At 39.9% G+C, this 18,517-nt stretch overlaps 1 protein-coding gene across 2 annotated transcripts in view; it reads right to left on the bottom strand.

Moving 5' to 3' along the window:
• COL28A1 (collagen type XXVIII alpha 1 chain) overlaps positions 1-18,517 on the bottom strand; it is a 204,782-nt gene that overhangs the window by 121,905 nt on the left and 64,360 nt on the right. For both annotated transcript variants that reach the window (XM_062179058.1, XM_062179059.1), the window contains exons 12-13: positions 4,711-4,779; positions 3,424-3,492 (exon numbers count right to left, since the gene is read on the bottom strand). In XM_062179058.1, coding sequence (XP_062035042.1) covers positions 3,424-3,492; positions 4,711-4,779 — 138 coding nt within the window. The remainder of the gene's footprint in view (positions 1-3,423; positions 3,493-4,710; positions 4,780-18,517) is intronic.

Here is an 18,517-nt window from a genome sequence, read left to right as displayed (position 1 = left end):
TTAGTGCTAACATACTTTCACTGGGAACAACTTCTTTTCTAAGTTTTCATTTATTTAGTCTCATTCTATTTCAAAGACAGCAAGACAAAGGCAGGCACACAGAGAGATCTATGCACTAGTTTACTCCCCAACTCTTCACTACAACCGTGACTGTCAACTGCAAATAGGGACTGTTACAGTTCTCTGTTCTTCTTTGTTTCCATGCTTCTCAGTTTATTTTTTGTCTGATTGTGCCGGCGAGGACTTCCAGTATGGCACTAAATAATACCGAAGTGAGTGGTCATCCATGTCTTCTTCCTGATTTCTGTGGGAAGCACCCAAGCTTTCTTTCCTAGGTGTAATATTAACTGTAGGTTTTGGGTAGAAGTTGAGAAAGTTTCCCTCTATTTCTAGTTTTTTGGGAGTTTTTAATCAGGCTCAGGAGAGCTTTGAATTTTGTCAAATGCTTTTCTGTGTCTTTTGATTTGACCATGAGATATTTCTCCTTTAGCCTTTTAATATGATATGTTATATTCTTTCTCAATTATTAAGCCTTACATTCATAGAATATGTCCCATTTCATTCTTTAGTATAATTCTTTTTTATGTATTTCTGAACTACATTGTCAATGTTTTATTATGGATTTTGGTATCTTCATTCACAGAGAATATTGGTTTGTAATTTTCTTCTGATATATTGTTACTATTTTGTTTGGTATCAGGGGAACATTTGGCTCATCAAATAAATTGGTAAATGTTCTTTCCTCTTCCATTTTTTGGAAGAGACTATGAAAACTTTATTCAGAATGTTTTATGATTTTTAAAGAAAATCTAAAGCAAGGGTTGCAAATCTACCAACTAAATTTTTCTTCCCAACATATTTATTAATATGCTTAAAATATTTCAATAGTTAAAAATAAAAATGTGGTAAGAATTAGAATGAATAAGTAAAACTCATTAAGTTTATTGCTGAGTTTGGAATAATAATAATAGCAAAGAATAAAGCTATTTGACGAAAATACCATCATTATCAACTTATACTAAATTTATACTTGTTCTCTTCATATTTTCTGAACTCTAATTCAGTATTTCCAGTTCTGAAAATTAAAGAATCAGAAAGAACTCAGTATTTTAATTTTATAAAAGTTAAAATCTGGCCGGCACCGTGGCTCAATAGGCTAATCCTCCGCCTTGCGGCACCGGCACACCGGGTTCTAGTCCCGGTCGGGGCACCGATTCTGTCCCGGTTGCCCCTCTTCCAGGCCAGCTCTCTGCTGTGGCCAGGGAGTGCAGTGGAGGATGGCCCAAGTGCTTGGGCCCTGCACCCACATGGGAGACCAGGAGAAGCACCTGGCTCCTGCCATTGGATCAGTGCGGTGCGCCAGCCGCAGCGGCCATTGGAGGGTGAACCAATGGCAAAGGAAGACCTTTCTCTCTGTCTCTCTCTCTCACTGTCCACTCTGCCTGTCAAAAAAAAAAAAAAAAAAAAAAAAGTTAAAATCCGAGGCTACAGTGAGTTACGGATGTCCCAGTACATTGATTGACATTCTTCTTAGGGAAGTGGAGTCTTCTTCCACTCCACTCAGTAGCTGGTCTGATACTTACTTTAGCCAAGTGCACTACAGAAATCGTGCCATGATTTCTGAGGCCAGGGCTTACAAAATGAGTGGTTTCTGGAAAACTCCTGCTTGCATCTAAGCTTCCATGTAAGGGAGCCCGGGCAACCACATGCAGAGGCTCAGGTGGAGGAGAGCTGAGGGGCCTGGGCAGCAGCGCCAGCTGAGCTCTCAGACAACAACCAGCAGCCGACTGTCAATCATCTAAGTGCGGCCACGTTTAACATTCCCGCCATTCTGGGACTCCAGTCAAGTTCACATGATGTAGGACTCCCCAGCTGACCCACAGAATCATGAGAAATTACAAGTCACTATTCGAAGACATTAGGTTTTGAGGTTGTTGTTAAGCAGGAATATAAGAATTATATTAAACAGGAATATAAGACTCAAAGAAGGTAGGTTCAAAAGCACTATGTAGCTCACAGAAACAGATTGGATCCTTGATCTCTAAATGATTAGACCTAAATGATTAGGTATCATCCATATGATGTTCTGGTTTTTTAACATTCAGGCTTTAGTGAAAGCCTAATGCTTTAACAATAAGCTGCCATTTCATTCATACTTTACAAAACGGAAACACGTTTCTGTTAATATTTACATGTGAGTAACCATTCAATGCCAAAACCAAATTGGGAGGCCAACTGTCTACAATCAGTTGTATTTACTCATACTTTGGTGAGCCAACAGCTCTTCTAACCTAGGAAGCAGTAAGTTATCATGTTTTATTCAAGACTTCTCCAGATCTCTTTTGATAGAAAAATATTTTCCTCTCCAAAAACATTAAACTTCAAAGCTACTTAGCCAGACACTCAATAACTTTTTTTTTTCTTTCTACCATCATCAATCCTAGCCTTGGAGGTACTCATGGATTAGATAATGAACAAGGTCCTCATTCTCTGTGTTTTTGTTTTTTTTTTTTCCTCTATGATTACAGGAAAGTCAATTACATAGCATAGATGTTAGGCCTGAATCCAGATCTTTTATCTCCTAGAAAATGTTAACAAATGAGAACCCTTTTCTTCTTGGACAAGCTGATTAATCTTGTAAGAAATTACAGTAAGAGGAAGCTCACATGTGAGTATAGAGAGAGAGAGGAGGGGACTTTTAAAAACTCATGAAAAAATGGAATTAAAGGATGAGTGTAAACTGGTACAAAAACTGAAATCCATGCATAGCTTTTTCACAATATGCACATTCTATGAACTTTCTGAAGACCCACTGTATACATGGATTTAAAAATTTTTGCACTAAAATACACTTATCTTTTAAATCCCTTTTTCTAAGACCTTTTTGGAGCACTTTCATATAAGTGGCTCTATTTCAAAAGTAATGCAAAATAATATTAAATCTGGTCCTTGTATACTCACTGTCTTCTGCTATTCAAAAAGAACAAAATGGATTGATTTGACCATTTATCCTAAGCATAAGAACGCATTGAGGAGCAAGTGTTGTGGCACAACAGGTAAAATCATTGCAACTCTGGCATCTCACAAGAACACCAGTTAGAGTCCTGGCTGTTTCACTTCTGATCCAGCTCCTTGCTAATGCACCTGAGAATGCAGTGCAAGATGTCCCCAGTACTTGGGCCCCTGGCACCCACATAGAACTAGATGGAGTTCCTGATTCCTGTGTTTGGCCTGGCTCAGCCTTGGCCATTGCAGCCATCTGGGGAGTGAGCCAACAGATTTAAAATATCTCTCTCTGTGTCCCTTCCCCTGTTTGTATAACTCTTTCAGATAAATACATAAACCTTAAGGAAAAAAAAAAAAACAGAACACTTGGGATCTATATTTTCCCCTCTTACTCCATTTAAAATTTTCACGACTTACTGGCTGCCCAGGTTCACCAACTCCCATTGCTCCAGGAGCTCCTGTTCTTCCTTCTTGACCTCTTTCTCCCTGGGGGAAAGAGAATGGAATGAAAGCTTGAGATTAAAAATAAAAAGAGATATAGTACAAAATACTGCTGAGATTTCAACAAGAACAAATAGTAAAATAGACAAACTTTTTGTATTCATCACAATAAAGATTCATAAAGGAGAAATTTCTAGAATTTAAGTGAGCAGATCACCCTCCCTGTTTATCATCTCTTCCTGTCTAGATGCAACACAATGTTTTCAACTTTCAGGAACTGCTGTGCACTAACTGGCAGGATGGACTGTGCGGCCATTCATTTTCTGGTGACTGAGATGATCAAGCTGACAATGCTTGTGCTGTGTCCTGCCTCTGAGCCACCCTCCTGGAATGTTTCCCTTCCGTATCCCCTCTGTGTCCTATTTCACCAATCCTTCAAGCTGTTTCATGACTCATCTCCTTTGGAATTCTTCTCCAAAAGTTCTGCCAATATAAACTCCACCTTCCAGGAGTCTCAATGTACTTATTGTTGAAATGCTATCCAATGGGTCTTCAAAATTTTCATGAATACTTAGTATGAAAGAATTATGCATGGATTTCAAATGTGTTGCACCAAATCATCTTATCCTTTAATCCCATTTTCCACAAACTTTTTGAAGTCCATGATGACATTTAATTACATTGAAAGTACACTCTTTTCTATGATCTCTATTTTAGTACCACTTCAAAGGTTTATTGCTCAGCAATTTTCCACATGGAAAGGCCGTTTAAATAAGCTCTTATGCTCTATCATGGCCTGGATGATGCAAAGTACCCCAGAAAAGGAAGTGTCCCTTTTTAGTTCCCTACAAACCTTCTGTCAACATTTATTTAGTGTCATGGGCCAACTGGCCTGTGTTCTTCCATGCTTACTTAATGTGATAAAGATGATAGCTGATGGCTAAGGTGTGATATTTCCTAATAACATATTCACATGCTCGTGTTTAAACACCATAAAATCTCAACAGAAGTACACGAAGATTGGCAAGAGAGTGTGTATTTGCAGACATTTTCATTCCAACCAAATAAAAACAAAAGTCATGATTATGGTACTTGCCCCTGACCAGGGCATTTCATTCTCCAAGCATACAGAATCTAAGTAGCTTCTGCAAGAAGCTTCCTTCAGACTATTAAGGTTAGGCTGAACAGAGTTTAAATCACACTGCCCTGTGCCCTGCTGTAAATTCAAAGATCATCAATGGGCAAAGAGACTAGTATTCTTACCTTAATACCTTGCTGTCCAATTCCAGGGGCTCCTGGAGGACCATAAGGACCAGGAGGTCCTGGCTCACCCTAGAGGAAGAAACAGTGATGGGTTAGGTCAACCTAATAGTAGCAGCGCATAGCTGTTCAGTGTTGCAATAGGGATTCTGAGGGTAACAACAAAACCTGGTAGAGAATCCTTCCTTCAATTATTTATAATCCATTTGGAAAAGCAACAAAGATCTAGAGTCAAATTATCCACTAGACACCATGGACACAGACAGTATCTAGCCCACAGTACTTTAAGGGTCCATAAAAATGTTTTAATTTCTTAAACCAGAACAAAATATAATCCTAATAATAAGGAACATGTAACATTGAATCCACCCTATATTATATTAACTTTATATTAACTTTATATTTAATGGAGAAAGGGTCCCACAGGGCAAAATACTTTAGGATTCATGAAAGTCATAAAGAAGCCCTCACTCATTCATCCAGCAAATCTGTAGTTGAGTGCTCTAGCACACCCATTCTCCTTCCTACTCAACGGCTGTTCTCAACCTTACTTTTCTTCCCGGCTGATGGAACCCTGATCTGCCCTGATCTGTGAGGCCAACGAGCAGCTATTCTTTGCACTCGGATGGAGGATGAATGATCACCAGTCCAATGCAGGTTAGAGCCACCTTCCCTTTGCCATTGATTAGTCTGGTTGTACCTGTGCTCATTTCTGACAAGTGAGATAGGAGGGAGCTTTCTGCTTATAAATGACAAGCTTTTTGCCTCTTTTCCTGCATGGAGGTGTGATAACTATCTTGTGACCATGAAGCACCAATCTCTAGAGTGAAAGCCAATGGTTGAAGAGGACAACACAGGGGAAATTGGGCAGATCCTGGCTTCCAGATGCCCCTGTTAAGCTACTGATCCAGTCCTAGACAACCTACTGTCAACATTCCATGTCCTCAACAGAGTTATTGTAGCTTAAAACTTTCTTAGTGAACATTATTATTACCCAAGCCAGATCATTCTCAATTAATGACAGCCTACCATGTGGCAGGCACATAGAATTCAGCTATCCCAGAACTGGATGAGACCATGGCACTCAAACCCTTCCGTTTCACAGATGACCCCAAGAGAGGCTACCTGGCCTGCCCAAACTCATGCCTCAATGTGATTCACACAGACAAGGCTCTTCAGATTTCTCAGGCTTTGGACCCTATGATGTTATGATGGGGGAAAGAGGGTGGTTATTGATTAACTGTTTTTCTTATAATATGAATTTATTGTTTATCAAAATAATATATCTTCATAGCAGAAAATTGCCATATATTAAAACTATTCAAAGAATATTTTAAATTACTCATCTGTAACTATTATTAATTTGGGGTTTGTTTTCTTCCTTTTTTTTAATGTCCACACATGCACCTTTAGTTTTTATACTAAAGAAGGTTTCTGAATATTCTTGTGTTTGAGTTAATGATATTGGATCTTAAATTTCATAAGGGAATGAAACCAAGATGGTGGCTCTGTAAGAGGTATCAGCGACCACTTCCCAGAAAAGATACCCAAGTGAACAGCTATACAAACACCCGTATACCAAGTCACCTTCACAAGAGCTATGGTAGCCAAGTGAAAAATCACAGTGCCTTATCTTTAATTTTTTTAAGATTTATTTTACTTATTTGAAACAGTTACAGAGAGAGGTAGTGAGAGAGAGGTCTTCCATCCACTAATTCACTCCCCAAATGGTTGCAACAGTCAGAGCTGAGCCAATCCGAAGTCAGGAGCCAGGAGATTCTTTCAGGTCTCCCACATGGGTGCAAGGGCCCAAGCATTTGGCCATCTTCTGCTGCTTTCCCAGGCACAATAGCAGGGAGCTGTATCCGAAGTGGAGCAGCTGGGACTTGAACTGGTGCCTATATGGGACACTGGTACTGCAGGCCAGGGCTTTAACCAACTGCATCACAGTGCCAGCCCCAATAGTGCCTTATCTTGATATAATCACAAGAAAAGTCACATTGAAGAAAGCAATATGGAACAAGTTGCCTACATCACCCCTTTCCAGCTCCAAATGATATAGCCCAGAGAGCACCTCCTGCTGGAAAGAGGGAGGATAAACTGAATCCCAGTGCCAGGCCTGCTATGAAAAGTTCAGTTGGACTGAGCACTCCTCTACAACTCCATAGTTGTAGAGTGACTATTTGGACCCTCCTCAGCCAATTGGCCTCCTCCAACCACCAGCAGAAAACTAAACTCTAACCATACAGACAGGCTGGGACAGGGAGGAAATCAGACTCAAATCCAGAAGCCCAAGACCTCAGCTCAGACTGAGCCTCTAAGCTTGCCCAGCATCAGGAGGAAACTGGGGCTCCAGGTGGTGGGACTCATTGTCCTATCACTGCCAACTGCGACAGAGTGAAGAGACAATCTACACAATGGGGAGAAATATTTGTAAGCTACACATCTGACAAGGGGTTAATGTTGAGAATATATAAGGAACTCGAACAACTCAATAGCACAATAACCAAATAATCCAGTTTTAGAATGGACCATAGATATAAACAGACATTTCTCAGAGGAAGACATACAAATGGCCATCAAGTGCATGGAAAAAATTCTCAACATCACTAATCATCAGAGAAATGCAAATCAAACCACAATGATATATCACCACACTCCAGTAAGATTGGCTTTCATCAAAAAGATGAAAGATAACAAATGTTGGTGAGGATGTAGAGGAAAGAGAACACTTGCACACTGATGATGGGAATATAAATTCATAAAGCTACAGTAGAAAACAAAAGTAGAACTGTCATATCATCCAGCAATCCCACTTCTGGGTATATATCCAAAGGAAATGAAATACATCTGGCAAACAGTCATCTGCTCTCCCATGTTTAACGTAGCACTATTCACAATAGCCAAGAAATTAAAACAACTTAAGTATACATCTGGGGGCTAGTGCTGTGGCATAGTGGGTAAAGCTGCCACCTGCAGTGCCGGCATCCCATATGGCTCCGGTTTGAGTCCTGGCTGCTCCTCTTCCAATCCAGCTCTCTGCTATGGCCTGGGAAAGCAGTAGAGGATGGCTCAAGTCCTTGGGTCCCTGCACCCACATGGGAGACCCAGAGGATGCTCCTGGCTACTAGCTTTGGATCAGTGCAACTTCAGCCATTGCAGCCAACTGGGGAGTGAACCAGTGGATGGAAGATCTCTCTCTTTCTCTTTCTCTTTCTCTTTCTCTCTCTCTCTCTGTGTGTGTGTGTAACTGACTTGCAAATAAATAAATAAATCTTTAAAAAAGTATACATCTATCAATAAATGGATAAAGAAAATGTGATACATATGCCCAATGGAATATTTCTCAGCCACAAAAAAAAAGGATGAAATCTTGCCATTTCCAACAATATGGATAGAACTGGAGTTCATTATATCAAATGAAATAAGCCAAACAGAGAAAGACAAGTATCACATGATTTCACTGATATGTGGATTCTGAAAAAATATGTGTTCTCATAAGACTGGGGCAGGAAGTAGAGAGAAAGGGTGGGGAAAGATTCAGTAAGAGGTACTAGGTTATAGCTAGATAGGAGTGAGAAGTTCTGGGATTCTATTATACAGCAATGTGATTATAGATAAAGTAATATATTATATATTTTTCTATTAAAATACCTTGCAGATAGGATTTTGAATGTTTTCACTATCAAGGAATGCTAAGTGCTTAAAATGATAAATCCATCTACCCTGTTGGATATTACACAATGTGTATGTGTAATGAAACAGCAAATTGTACCACATAAATATGCACTATTTTGTATGTATGTTAAATATTTTTAATTAAAAACTTATACTACTTGAATAGCATGATTATAAAAAGGTATTGTCCTGATACTTTATATACTTTATCTCACTTAATCTTCTACCAAGCCTAGGAAATAAGCGTTCTTTCCATTTTATAGTATAGAAATATACTCTCCATATTTTAACCCATGTTCAATCAGAGGGGAAAGAAACATGGCTTAGAGTCATTCAGTCCAGTGGAATACTGGCTCCATTCATTTATTAGTAGCTCAAACATTGTAAGATCCTCACCTGCAAAATGATGATAATGATATCTACCTTGCAGCATTGTTGAGGACATTAAAAATGCTGCTGATAAAATATCTAAGTCATAACCAGTCACACAGTAGCTGTTTAATGTGAGTAGATTCAATTGTACCAGGTTGGTGGTCAATAACATTCTGGTACATAACAATTTATGCCTATAATTGAGTATCAGGTTACATAATTAGAGACATAAATCAGATTGCACCTGCACTTTGCAGAAGCTTACACAATCTGGCTAGAGAGATAAATGAATATAAAACAAATACAAGCATGTGAATTACCTATAATAAAAGTATTAACACAGCACATAAGTTTCTGAGGCAGAAATGTTTAATTATGCCTTAAGGAATTGGGAAAGTTTCATTATAGAGGGCTTTTCTCATTTGAACAAAGAAGTAGAAGTCATAGCTAATCTGATAGGAAAGAAAAGGAGCAAAAGTTCAGGAAGAGAAGAGAATAAGGCATAAAATGAGGTACAATGTCCCAGGGACACTGAGCATTCCTGTGGGCCCACAGGCCAGGAATGAAGTCACAATAGAGGGTCACTGCAGCAGTGCCTTCCACTGGGAATATACAGTGAGCCCTATGTCTAATTTGAAATTTCCTAGTAGCCACATTAAGAAAGTAAAAAGAACCAGGTGAATAACAAATAATACTGTATTTTACTTAACCTGATACATGTTAAGTATATCATTTCAACATGTAATTAATAATTTTAGAGTATTACTGATTGCATTTTTTTGCTATTTTTAATGCTAAGTCTTTGAGAGCCAATGTGAGGACACTTACAGCACATTTCTATTTGGACTAGCCACATTTCAAGTGCTCAATAGCCCCTTGTGGCTACTCTATTGGACAACAGAGATTCAGGTCAGAACCATGGACAGTGCCAACATTTAAGTGGGCGGGGAATAAAAGAATGCAGGCATGGCTTGCCGGAGTTGGCGGAAACTAAAATTTCAAAAGGGAGCCATCATTTCCAAAGTCAAACTCATAATCATTCACACCCAGACCTGGTCATCTTCTAGTGCTGTTTATCTTTGGGAAAGATACCACAATCCCTCCTGAGTCAAACATCTATCAATATGATTCCTAAATCCCTCTTAAATCCATCTCCAACTGTCTACCACACCTCCATACTCTCCACCAAATTAATATCCTCTCTTGTTTATACTACCCCAAAATCCTTACCACTCAGCCTGCATCCACTCTACTTCACTCCAATTCATTCCTTATATTGCTGCCAGAGCAATATAAGGATCAGGTGGAATCCCTATTGTTGCCACTACAGTTTCGATAACACAATTTTCTTGTTTTTCTGAGCATTCACTACAGTTGCAACTTTGCATTTGTAGGCGTGTTAATGTGTTACCCACTAGACTGTGGGAAGGATGCATGTGATTTTTCTCAGCTTTGCATTTTCAATGCTTAGCTAATTACTATCATTCCCTTAGCTACTCAGGCAACAAACATTTACTGGTGAGCAGTCACCAGGGCATCAGATCTGTGCTAGCTGTGGGAGATAAACAAGCAGAAAACCAGTTCTAGACTGAGGGGAGCTATGGGCCTGAAAATGCCTCTGTGGAGTTCCTTCTAGTTTACTTGAGTTTTCAACCAGAAGCAACTATATACAAATTGCATAAATATATCAAGAGCCTATTACATGGTTTCTCCTACAAACTTGCTCAAATGCAATTAACTATCTTTTTTGATTTCAGCTGAAATGGTAATGGCATCAGAATTAAACAGCCTGAGGAAAGTTCAGCGAGAGAAAAGCCAACATTCTCTATACATGACACAAGCACTAACCAAAAGCAAAGCCTTCCTTTCCTACAATAACAAACAGCAAATGGTTCTCTAAGATTTGGAATTGTTTGAGGCCAGAACTTTAGCTTTTCTTGGATAATATAATTAGGAACATTTCAGTCACACTTTGGGCTCTTATAAATATTAGAAAAACATTTCAGTGACTTATTTTAATCATTTCCCATATACATGTGGCAACACCTTTAATATTTTAAGTCTCATGGCTAATATTCTTCTGCCTTCCAAATGGGAGAAAAGGAGGAATAAACATTTTATTTGGAAGGCAAGGAAGGAGGGGAGGGACCGAGGGATGGATACGGTTGATATTTGTCATGTACTTGTTAAATCGAGCCCCATTTTGCATCTGATTTATGTTGTATCACAGAAAGTATTGTAATTAGTAAAAAGCTTGTTTTTTTAGGAAACAGAAGGGTAGATTTGGTTTGATTGATATAAACTTGTCAAAATACCTAATAGCTTAATAAAAGTACCCAATAGCTTAATAAAAATTGTCAATCCATATGGCACTAAAAATGTAACAAGTGATGCTGTAAGAATTTTACATTCATTTAATTTTCACAAACTGTAAAAGGTAGTTCCAGTCTTAACACACCACATGGATGAGAGTGCTGAGTCATAGGGAGGTAAAATAACTTTCCCAAATCACACAGTAAAAAAATACAGTGCTGGGTTTCAATCCCTATGGCCTGGCTGCCAACCACTGTACCAAAGTGGCTCTTAAGAATTTTTAAGTCTTTTCTTAAAGTATTTCAAAAATCAAACTAGGGGGTCTGTATTGTGGCACAGTGGGTTAAGCTGCACCTGCAATGCCAGAATCCCAAATGGGCACCAGTTCATGTTCTGGTTGCTCCACTTCCAATCCAGCTCTCTGCTAATGGACTGGAGGAAACAGCGGAAGATGGCCCAAGTGCTTGCACCCTTGCCATCCACATGGGAGACCTGGATGAGGCTCCTGGCTCCTAGCTTCAGTCTGACCCAGCTCTGCCTATTGTAGCCATCTGAAGAGTGAACCAAAGTTTGAAAAATCTATGTCTCTCTCTCTTTCTCTACCTTTATGTCTCACATCCCTTCCTCTAATTCTAACTTTCAAAACAAATATTTTTTAAAATCAGACTAAACTCATATCTTTGTTTATAGGATGAAAAACAGAAAAATCAAATACTAGCATTCTATCCATAATGAAAGATCCATCACATGAAGATGAACAGTCTAAAACAACACACAAGCCAAGAGGAAACTGAATGTACACAAGCTGACTCACATAGCATTTCAGTACAACACGTCTACCTGGATCGGTCTTGTCACTGAATTAGTGGTCAAGTTGGACTAAATTACGGCTGGCAACACTGATCACATATGTAACCTTACTCACAAACAGTAATTAGCAAATGGCACTAAGGTTGGAACTACCATTATTTCAAATCTCTAGTTAAATTCTTTTGCTTTAAATATTATTCACCTGCATATGAAAAAAGGTTACACTACACACACGCTATCATTTGTGCCTTCTGAAGCACAAAAACTCCACAAGACAAAGAATTAGTGAAGAACAGAATGAAAATTGTAGCATTAGATTTTAGTCACCCATCTCTCTCTCTAGATTGCTGTCAGGACAAGCCACAAGACATTGACAATACTTGACCATGTTTGACCAACAAAAATGGTTATGCATAGTGTTCTAACAATCTAATAGGAAAACTGGACATCATCATACATAACAAAATCTAAGGAAATATGTGACATTTTTGCTGAAAGCAAGGACAAGTCAGCAGCCTATCAAGAGAGCTTTTGAGAATCATAGTACAAAAAGGAGCTGCTGGGAAATGTTAGAGTGGACACTCTCCCCTAATGTGACAACAGCACATCGATGATAAGAGGAGGCCCACGTGACACGTTTCTTAAACGCTTGCCCTCGCAATCTGTGAGAAGGGAGAAATGAGGAGTGCCCATTCAATGGGTATAGAGTTTCTGTTGGAATGATGAAAAAGCTGTTTTGGGTACAAATAGTGGTAATGGTTACAAAACACTGGGAATATATTTACCACCCTTGAGTGATTCAAATGATGCACACTATATTATGCACATTTTATCACAATTTTAAAAGTCTTAACCTTGAGATAACATTAACTTTCTGTTGCAAAGTTGCTATCACAACTTACTTGAAAGAGTTAAGGACATTTTAAAATGTGACATCCCTCTGAAGATACTATGGTGGCTGATCCTGCTCCACATTAGGGCCCAGTTTAACACAGCGTGCAGGTGAGACTCAACAACTTTGTGGGAAATGTTAGCAGCAATTTGGGTTCCCTGGTTTGCCAAAGCCTTTTTCTTGGCAGTCTCTAAACACACACACACACCATGCACCCCATCTGCCCAGAGCTGTATGCTTCGGAGATTTGGGAATGGAAATCATCTACCTTGAAGCCACTGGCTGACATCCACATGTTCTGGCAGCCACTTCCAGTTGTCACTATCACTTGTCTCATGTCAAGTGAGTTAATAAGCTCATTTAGAGTCCTGGTGGGCAGATGTGCGTGTAGGTCAAAGCTCTTTCCACAGCAAGAATTGCTGGATGTCTAATGATTCTTTCCCTTTAATTAGGCCCAGAACAGAAATAGCATTCAGACTCTGACATCTCTAAAGGAAAAACATGCACATAGTTTGGCAGGTTGGCCCTTGTTCTTCATTTAACAGATATTTATAATTAAAAGCGTAAAGGAATTCTTCCTTTATGCTGAGCAGTCACAACCTTATTCATAGTTGCTAGCCTGCCGGAAGAACCAGACAGCACATTATTGCTTTTTGACAACCAGAAAAGCTGACACAGTCAAGAACCCTATAGTTAAACCATTTTACGGGAATCCAAAAATACAGTCATTCTGTTAAGAGAGCTGTGAACTTAAAACCTTTTTTTGTTTGGTTATTCTTTATTAGGAATTACATATGTCTGCATATGTTTTCCTGATTTATTTCACATAAAGTTCGATGTAATTATACTCTGTTAAAATCATGACTTTATAATCACTTACTTATTTGAAAGGCAGCATGACAGAGACCATGAAAGAGCATTCCTAACCCATTTCACTATCCCAAATGCCCACAATGACTGAAGTTGGACCAAGCTGAAGCCAGGAGTTCAATCCAGGCCTCCCACATGGCTGTCAGGTATCCAGCTATTTGATCCATCACCACTGCCTCCCAGGTGAACATTAGCTGGAAGCTGGGGCTAAGAATCGAATCTAATGATGTGGGACATGAGCATCCTAACTGGCATCTTAACTGCTGGGCCCACCACCATGATTTCTTTTAGTGGTTGAAAACAACATGATTTTGAGTTATCTGAGATCTATGCAACATGTTTGAGGAAAAAGTTTAAAATGCTTCATAGTTGTTCATATTTCTGGTGTTACACTATTTCCAAACTATAACTGGAAATAATATTTGTGTTTAACAGATTGGCCTACTAAAGCTACAAAGCTCTGAGCCAAACCAAGTTTTGAGATAATGACCAAAACAAAAAATGTGTGTTTAAATCTACTGAACCAGAACACTTAGTAGTGATTTTTCCATTCTAATAAAGATACTGGTATTATAGAAAGCAAGAGACCTTAAGTTGTATGAATATATATGGAACTGTAAAAATTAAGTTCAACTCACAAGTCTTTACGCCACTTTGAAACAAAAGTATAAATAGCACATTAGTGTTTAATGCCCAGAAACTGTTGATGGGTTTTGTCTACACAGAGCGCTCTTTATTACCAGCGTGTTGGAAGAAGGGTCAACATTCCAGACCACTGTGTTGTGTTCTCTGATTCTGTCACCCCCATCACCATCTCCCTCCCATTGCTGTTGAAACCACCATTGCAAAGGTTTCCGATGACCTCAACACTGCCACATCAAGTGATAACTCAGGCTGTTGTCTATTCTGTTTCCAGTACGGTACAGCTGGCCACTCAGCCCATCTATGGTAGCACCCCCTCACCTATGGTTTCACTGTTCCTGGTTTCACATACCCATGGCAAATCATATTCTGAAGATGTTAAATGAGAATTTCCATAATGAAGCAATTCATGAATTTAGAATGTTTTACAGAATATTTTTATAATTTTTTGTTTTATGTTATACTTTAGTCCTTTCTTGTGTTTCAGTTATAAATTAAGCATTGTCATAGGAATGGATATATAATATTATACACGGTTTCAGGAATCTACTAGGAATCTTCTCCTCCTGTGGATAAGGTGGACTACTGTAAAACCGTTAATTCTCTCTTTCAATTATTCATTCATTCAAGAAATATTTGTGTTGGGGCCAGTGCTGTGGTGTAGCAAGTAAAGCCACCACCTGCACTGCTGGCATCCCACATGGGCGCCAGTTTGAGTCCCGGTTCCTCTACTTCCAATCCAACTCCCTTCAAATGTGCCTGGGAAAGCAGCAGAAGGTGATCCAAGTCTGGGCCCTGCACCCACGAGGGAGACCCGGAAGAAGCTCCTGACTTCGGATTGCCCAGCTCAGGCTGTTGTGGCCATTTGGGAGTGAATCAGCAGATGGAAGATCTCTCTCTCTCTCCCCCCCCCCCCAATAAAAATATATAAATAACAAATAAACAAATACAGAAATAATATTTTAAAAGTATAAGCAACAAATTGCTGGGAAAAGGATGGAAACGTGATTCCCCACTCTTGGAAGTAGCTGTATGTGCATTCCTAGCACTGACATTAAAGACTGACAGCCGGTCTTCTGACTAAAATCAACCCAATTTCAAAGTGCTCTGAAGAAAACAGGATGTTGTGTCTGCCAGGCTTACAGTGTTAATCTCAGAGTCTGCATATCTTACTACAGCTTATATAATATCCTCATTAGTACATCATTTACTTAAAAAAAGAAAACACCGCCTTTTCTTAGGAACTTCAAAAACTAGAACAGAGGCTTGATTGAGTAGGATTAGGAGAAGGAAGGTGTACAAGAACTGTGGTTTGGTGTAGAGCAAGCTAAATATTCCTACTCTGTTTGAAACACAGATTCAGCTCACTCATTAACATTAGGTCTTTGTCCAATGTGATGGATGTTTGATTCACTGGAGATTGACCAGTATCCATATCTGTTTATTAAACTGGAACAGTCTGATGCTATTTCTCCATGGGTTTCCTTAGCATCTTAGAATGTAAGCTGAATATAAAGTGTGATCAAGTCTCAGGCCAAAGGACTTTGAGTTTTTTACACTTGAGTGTGGAGTAAAAGTAAGGCATTTCAGGGGAAAACCCCACAGGAAATATGATTGTTAGAGAGGAGAGCAATGAAAGGGGTTAGAAGAAGGGCATCTCTCCATCAAGATAAACCATCGTGTAAGCAAATGTGACAGCATTTTTTCCATTGTCGCAGGACAAAATACCATACTCTGCCTTGGGAAGAGGCTTTGGGTTCTCTCCTAGGGCTCTGCTGGCCCGCCCCCTGCAGCTCTGATGCTGAAACCCTGAAAGTGTCACAAGCTGGCTCCTGCACATGCCACAGTGCTGTCCCTCCCCCAGCCCCTACCCTGAGCACAAAGAGGGTCTTAGCAGCAGCAAATCACATGAGGTCTGAGAATGTCCTTCAGCAATAACCTCAAACAGACATCAAGAAATGGCAAAAATGACCTAACATGGGCTTGCCCCACCCAGTGTTCCACTGTGCTTATCTGTTCAGAATTAAATTTGGTAACTTGTCCTCTGTGACTTGAAAGGCCTGCCAATCATGAGCCACTCTTTCTCACTCTTATGGGACCTCCACTTGAGGCACCTGGGCACGAGTGCAGGCTCCCACCAGCATTCCACCCTCACTGTGATCCCAGGGATACGACTTCTTGGACACTTGGGTTATCATTGCTGTTGCTGCTTCCAGAGAGCCCTGGGACAGAGTGCCTGAATGACACTCTGTGACCCTCATGTGAACGGGAGGCTGAGTAGCCTCCAAGCCAAAATTTATTCTGAGAAACTTCTAGGTTTTGTTGCTAAGGCAACAAGGACTTTCAGGGCACAAAGCTACCTTAGGTGTGGACAATATTAATGACAGAAGTGATTTGAGACACTGGGCCAGAAGCACATGTTTCCTTGATTTAACACATACTATTTTTTTTCCCCTTTTGTTCTTTGGCCACCCTTTCTGGAAAACTCCTTGCTTGAGAAAATCCAAGCCCTCCAGCAACATAAAGTGACTGTAGTTTGTGAGAGAGGCCATTCATAAATGCAAAGACACAGGCAGACCCATCTAGAAGCTCTCCGGGAATCTTTGCGAATGTTCCATGTCCAAAGGTTTCTATTTTAAGGTCTAATAGGAGACACAGTATTTGAAAATGCTCAGTTAGCATTCTGTTTTCTTTTCCCCGAGTGACTCCCCCCTGATCTTCCCTGAACTTTCAGATGAGCATTGCAATTGAGTAGAAATGCACCTTTCAACACACTGCTGTTCCCAGCCAGAGGGCCCTGAAAGGGAGACAGAGGTGAGTGCCACAGCATCCTGAAGAAATGCATTTATCTCAGGCCAAATAGTCAGGAAACACCGCTGTTTTTCATAAGTAAATGAATACAATATGGTAGTTAAAAGCAGACTTTTGGGTTTGAATCTTGATTCTGTCCCTTTCTAGCTCTGTAGATTTGCATGCATTGCTTAAACCTTTATAAGCCTAATCTCTATAATGTGGATGAGAAAAGGTCTTTGGATCAGCGCGGTGCGCCGTCCGCAGCAGCCATTGGAGGGTGAACCAATGGCAAAAGGAAGACTTTTCTCTGTCTCTCTCTCACACTGTCCACTCTGCCTGTCAAAAATAAAATAAAAAATAGCTTAAGTAGTAACTTTCCTGGCTGTACAGAGAAGTGATCACGCAACAGCACCTTCTCATGGATCTGTCCCTCCCCCTGCCCATTGCCGTGGCACTGTCACTTAAGATGCACACACTGCTCCCAGCCCACCACCTCTCCACTGCCCTGGGAGCTGATGATGGGAGCTGGCTGGGCCTCTGACCTCCAGGTTTGTTTCCAATATGAAACTGTTGGCCAGAATGGTCTCTAACATGCTCAGTGGCACCAATACTGTGATTCTATCCCTGTTGCAAGCTCCAGTTTTGATGCCTGATTTTAAGCCTCTTTCTCACCAATGTGTGAAAATCATCTTTGTAAGTAACAAAAGAATCCTAGAAACAGGTGTATCTTGTCAAAATACATTTTTTCCTGCTGTAAGACTTCTACCTATAGCCAATGCAATTTTATGAGCATTTCTATTCTGTATGCAACAGGACCCTTTCTTTCCCCCCAGGGAGGATTAATCACAGGCAAGAACTGGAAAAGACCATTTCTCCAGGTGAAGCTTAAGCAACGCCTGTGGAGAAGCCCATTTGATTTTAATTTGCCAATTAAAAGTGGCCTGGGAAATCACAGGCTGTCATTATCTCAGTAAAAATACTGTACTTGTCACCCTCTTTCCTCTCTCTGGGAAAATGAACACTCAAGTAGCCCAACTACTCCCTACAACTGAGATTTCTTATCACCCTTGAAAGTAGGCGCTAACAAAATTGCCTTTGCCTAGGCTCAGTTGGAGACAACATTCTCTGCAGGCACCAGTTCCACACAGCTCTAGTCACTAAGTCAGCACCATTTCTTGGATATTTACTATATTCATGAAATTTATCAAGAATTGAGAAGAATTTAAAAGAAGATCAAAAATCTAATTTTTATCAAATTCATGCCATTCTCCTCGGGAGAACAAGAGCCTTAAAACCACAACTTGTAAAGATCCTCTTACCAGTGTCTTTGGGTTCTATTTGGCACCTATCCAACTGCTACCTTTCTGTCTTGCCTGGCTATCTGTTGAATGACATTAGAAGTCAGGACTGATGGTTGCAATTGCCTTGTAATTTTTTTAA

The sequence above is a fragment of the Lepus europaeus genome, chromosome 20 (assembly GCF_033115175.1).
Source record: "Lepus europaeus isolate LE1 chromosome 20, mLepTim1.pri, whole genome shotgun sequence".
Lineage (NCBI taxonomy): Eukaryota > Metazoa > Chordata > Mammalia > Lagomorpha > Leporidae > Lepus > Lepus europaeus.
The sequence above is the reverse complement of the archived record's forward strand: the minus strand, read 5'-3'. Positions and strand labels throughout refer to the sequence as shown.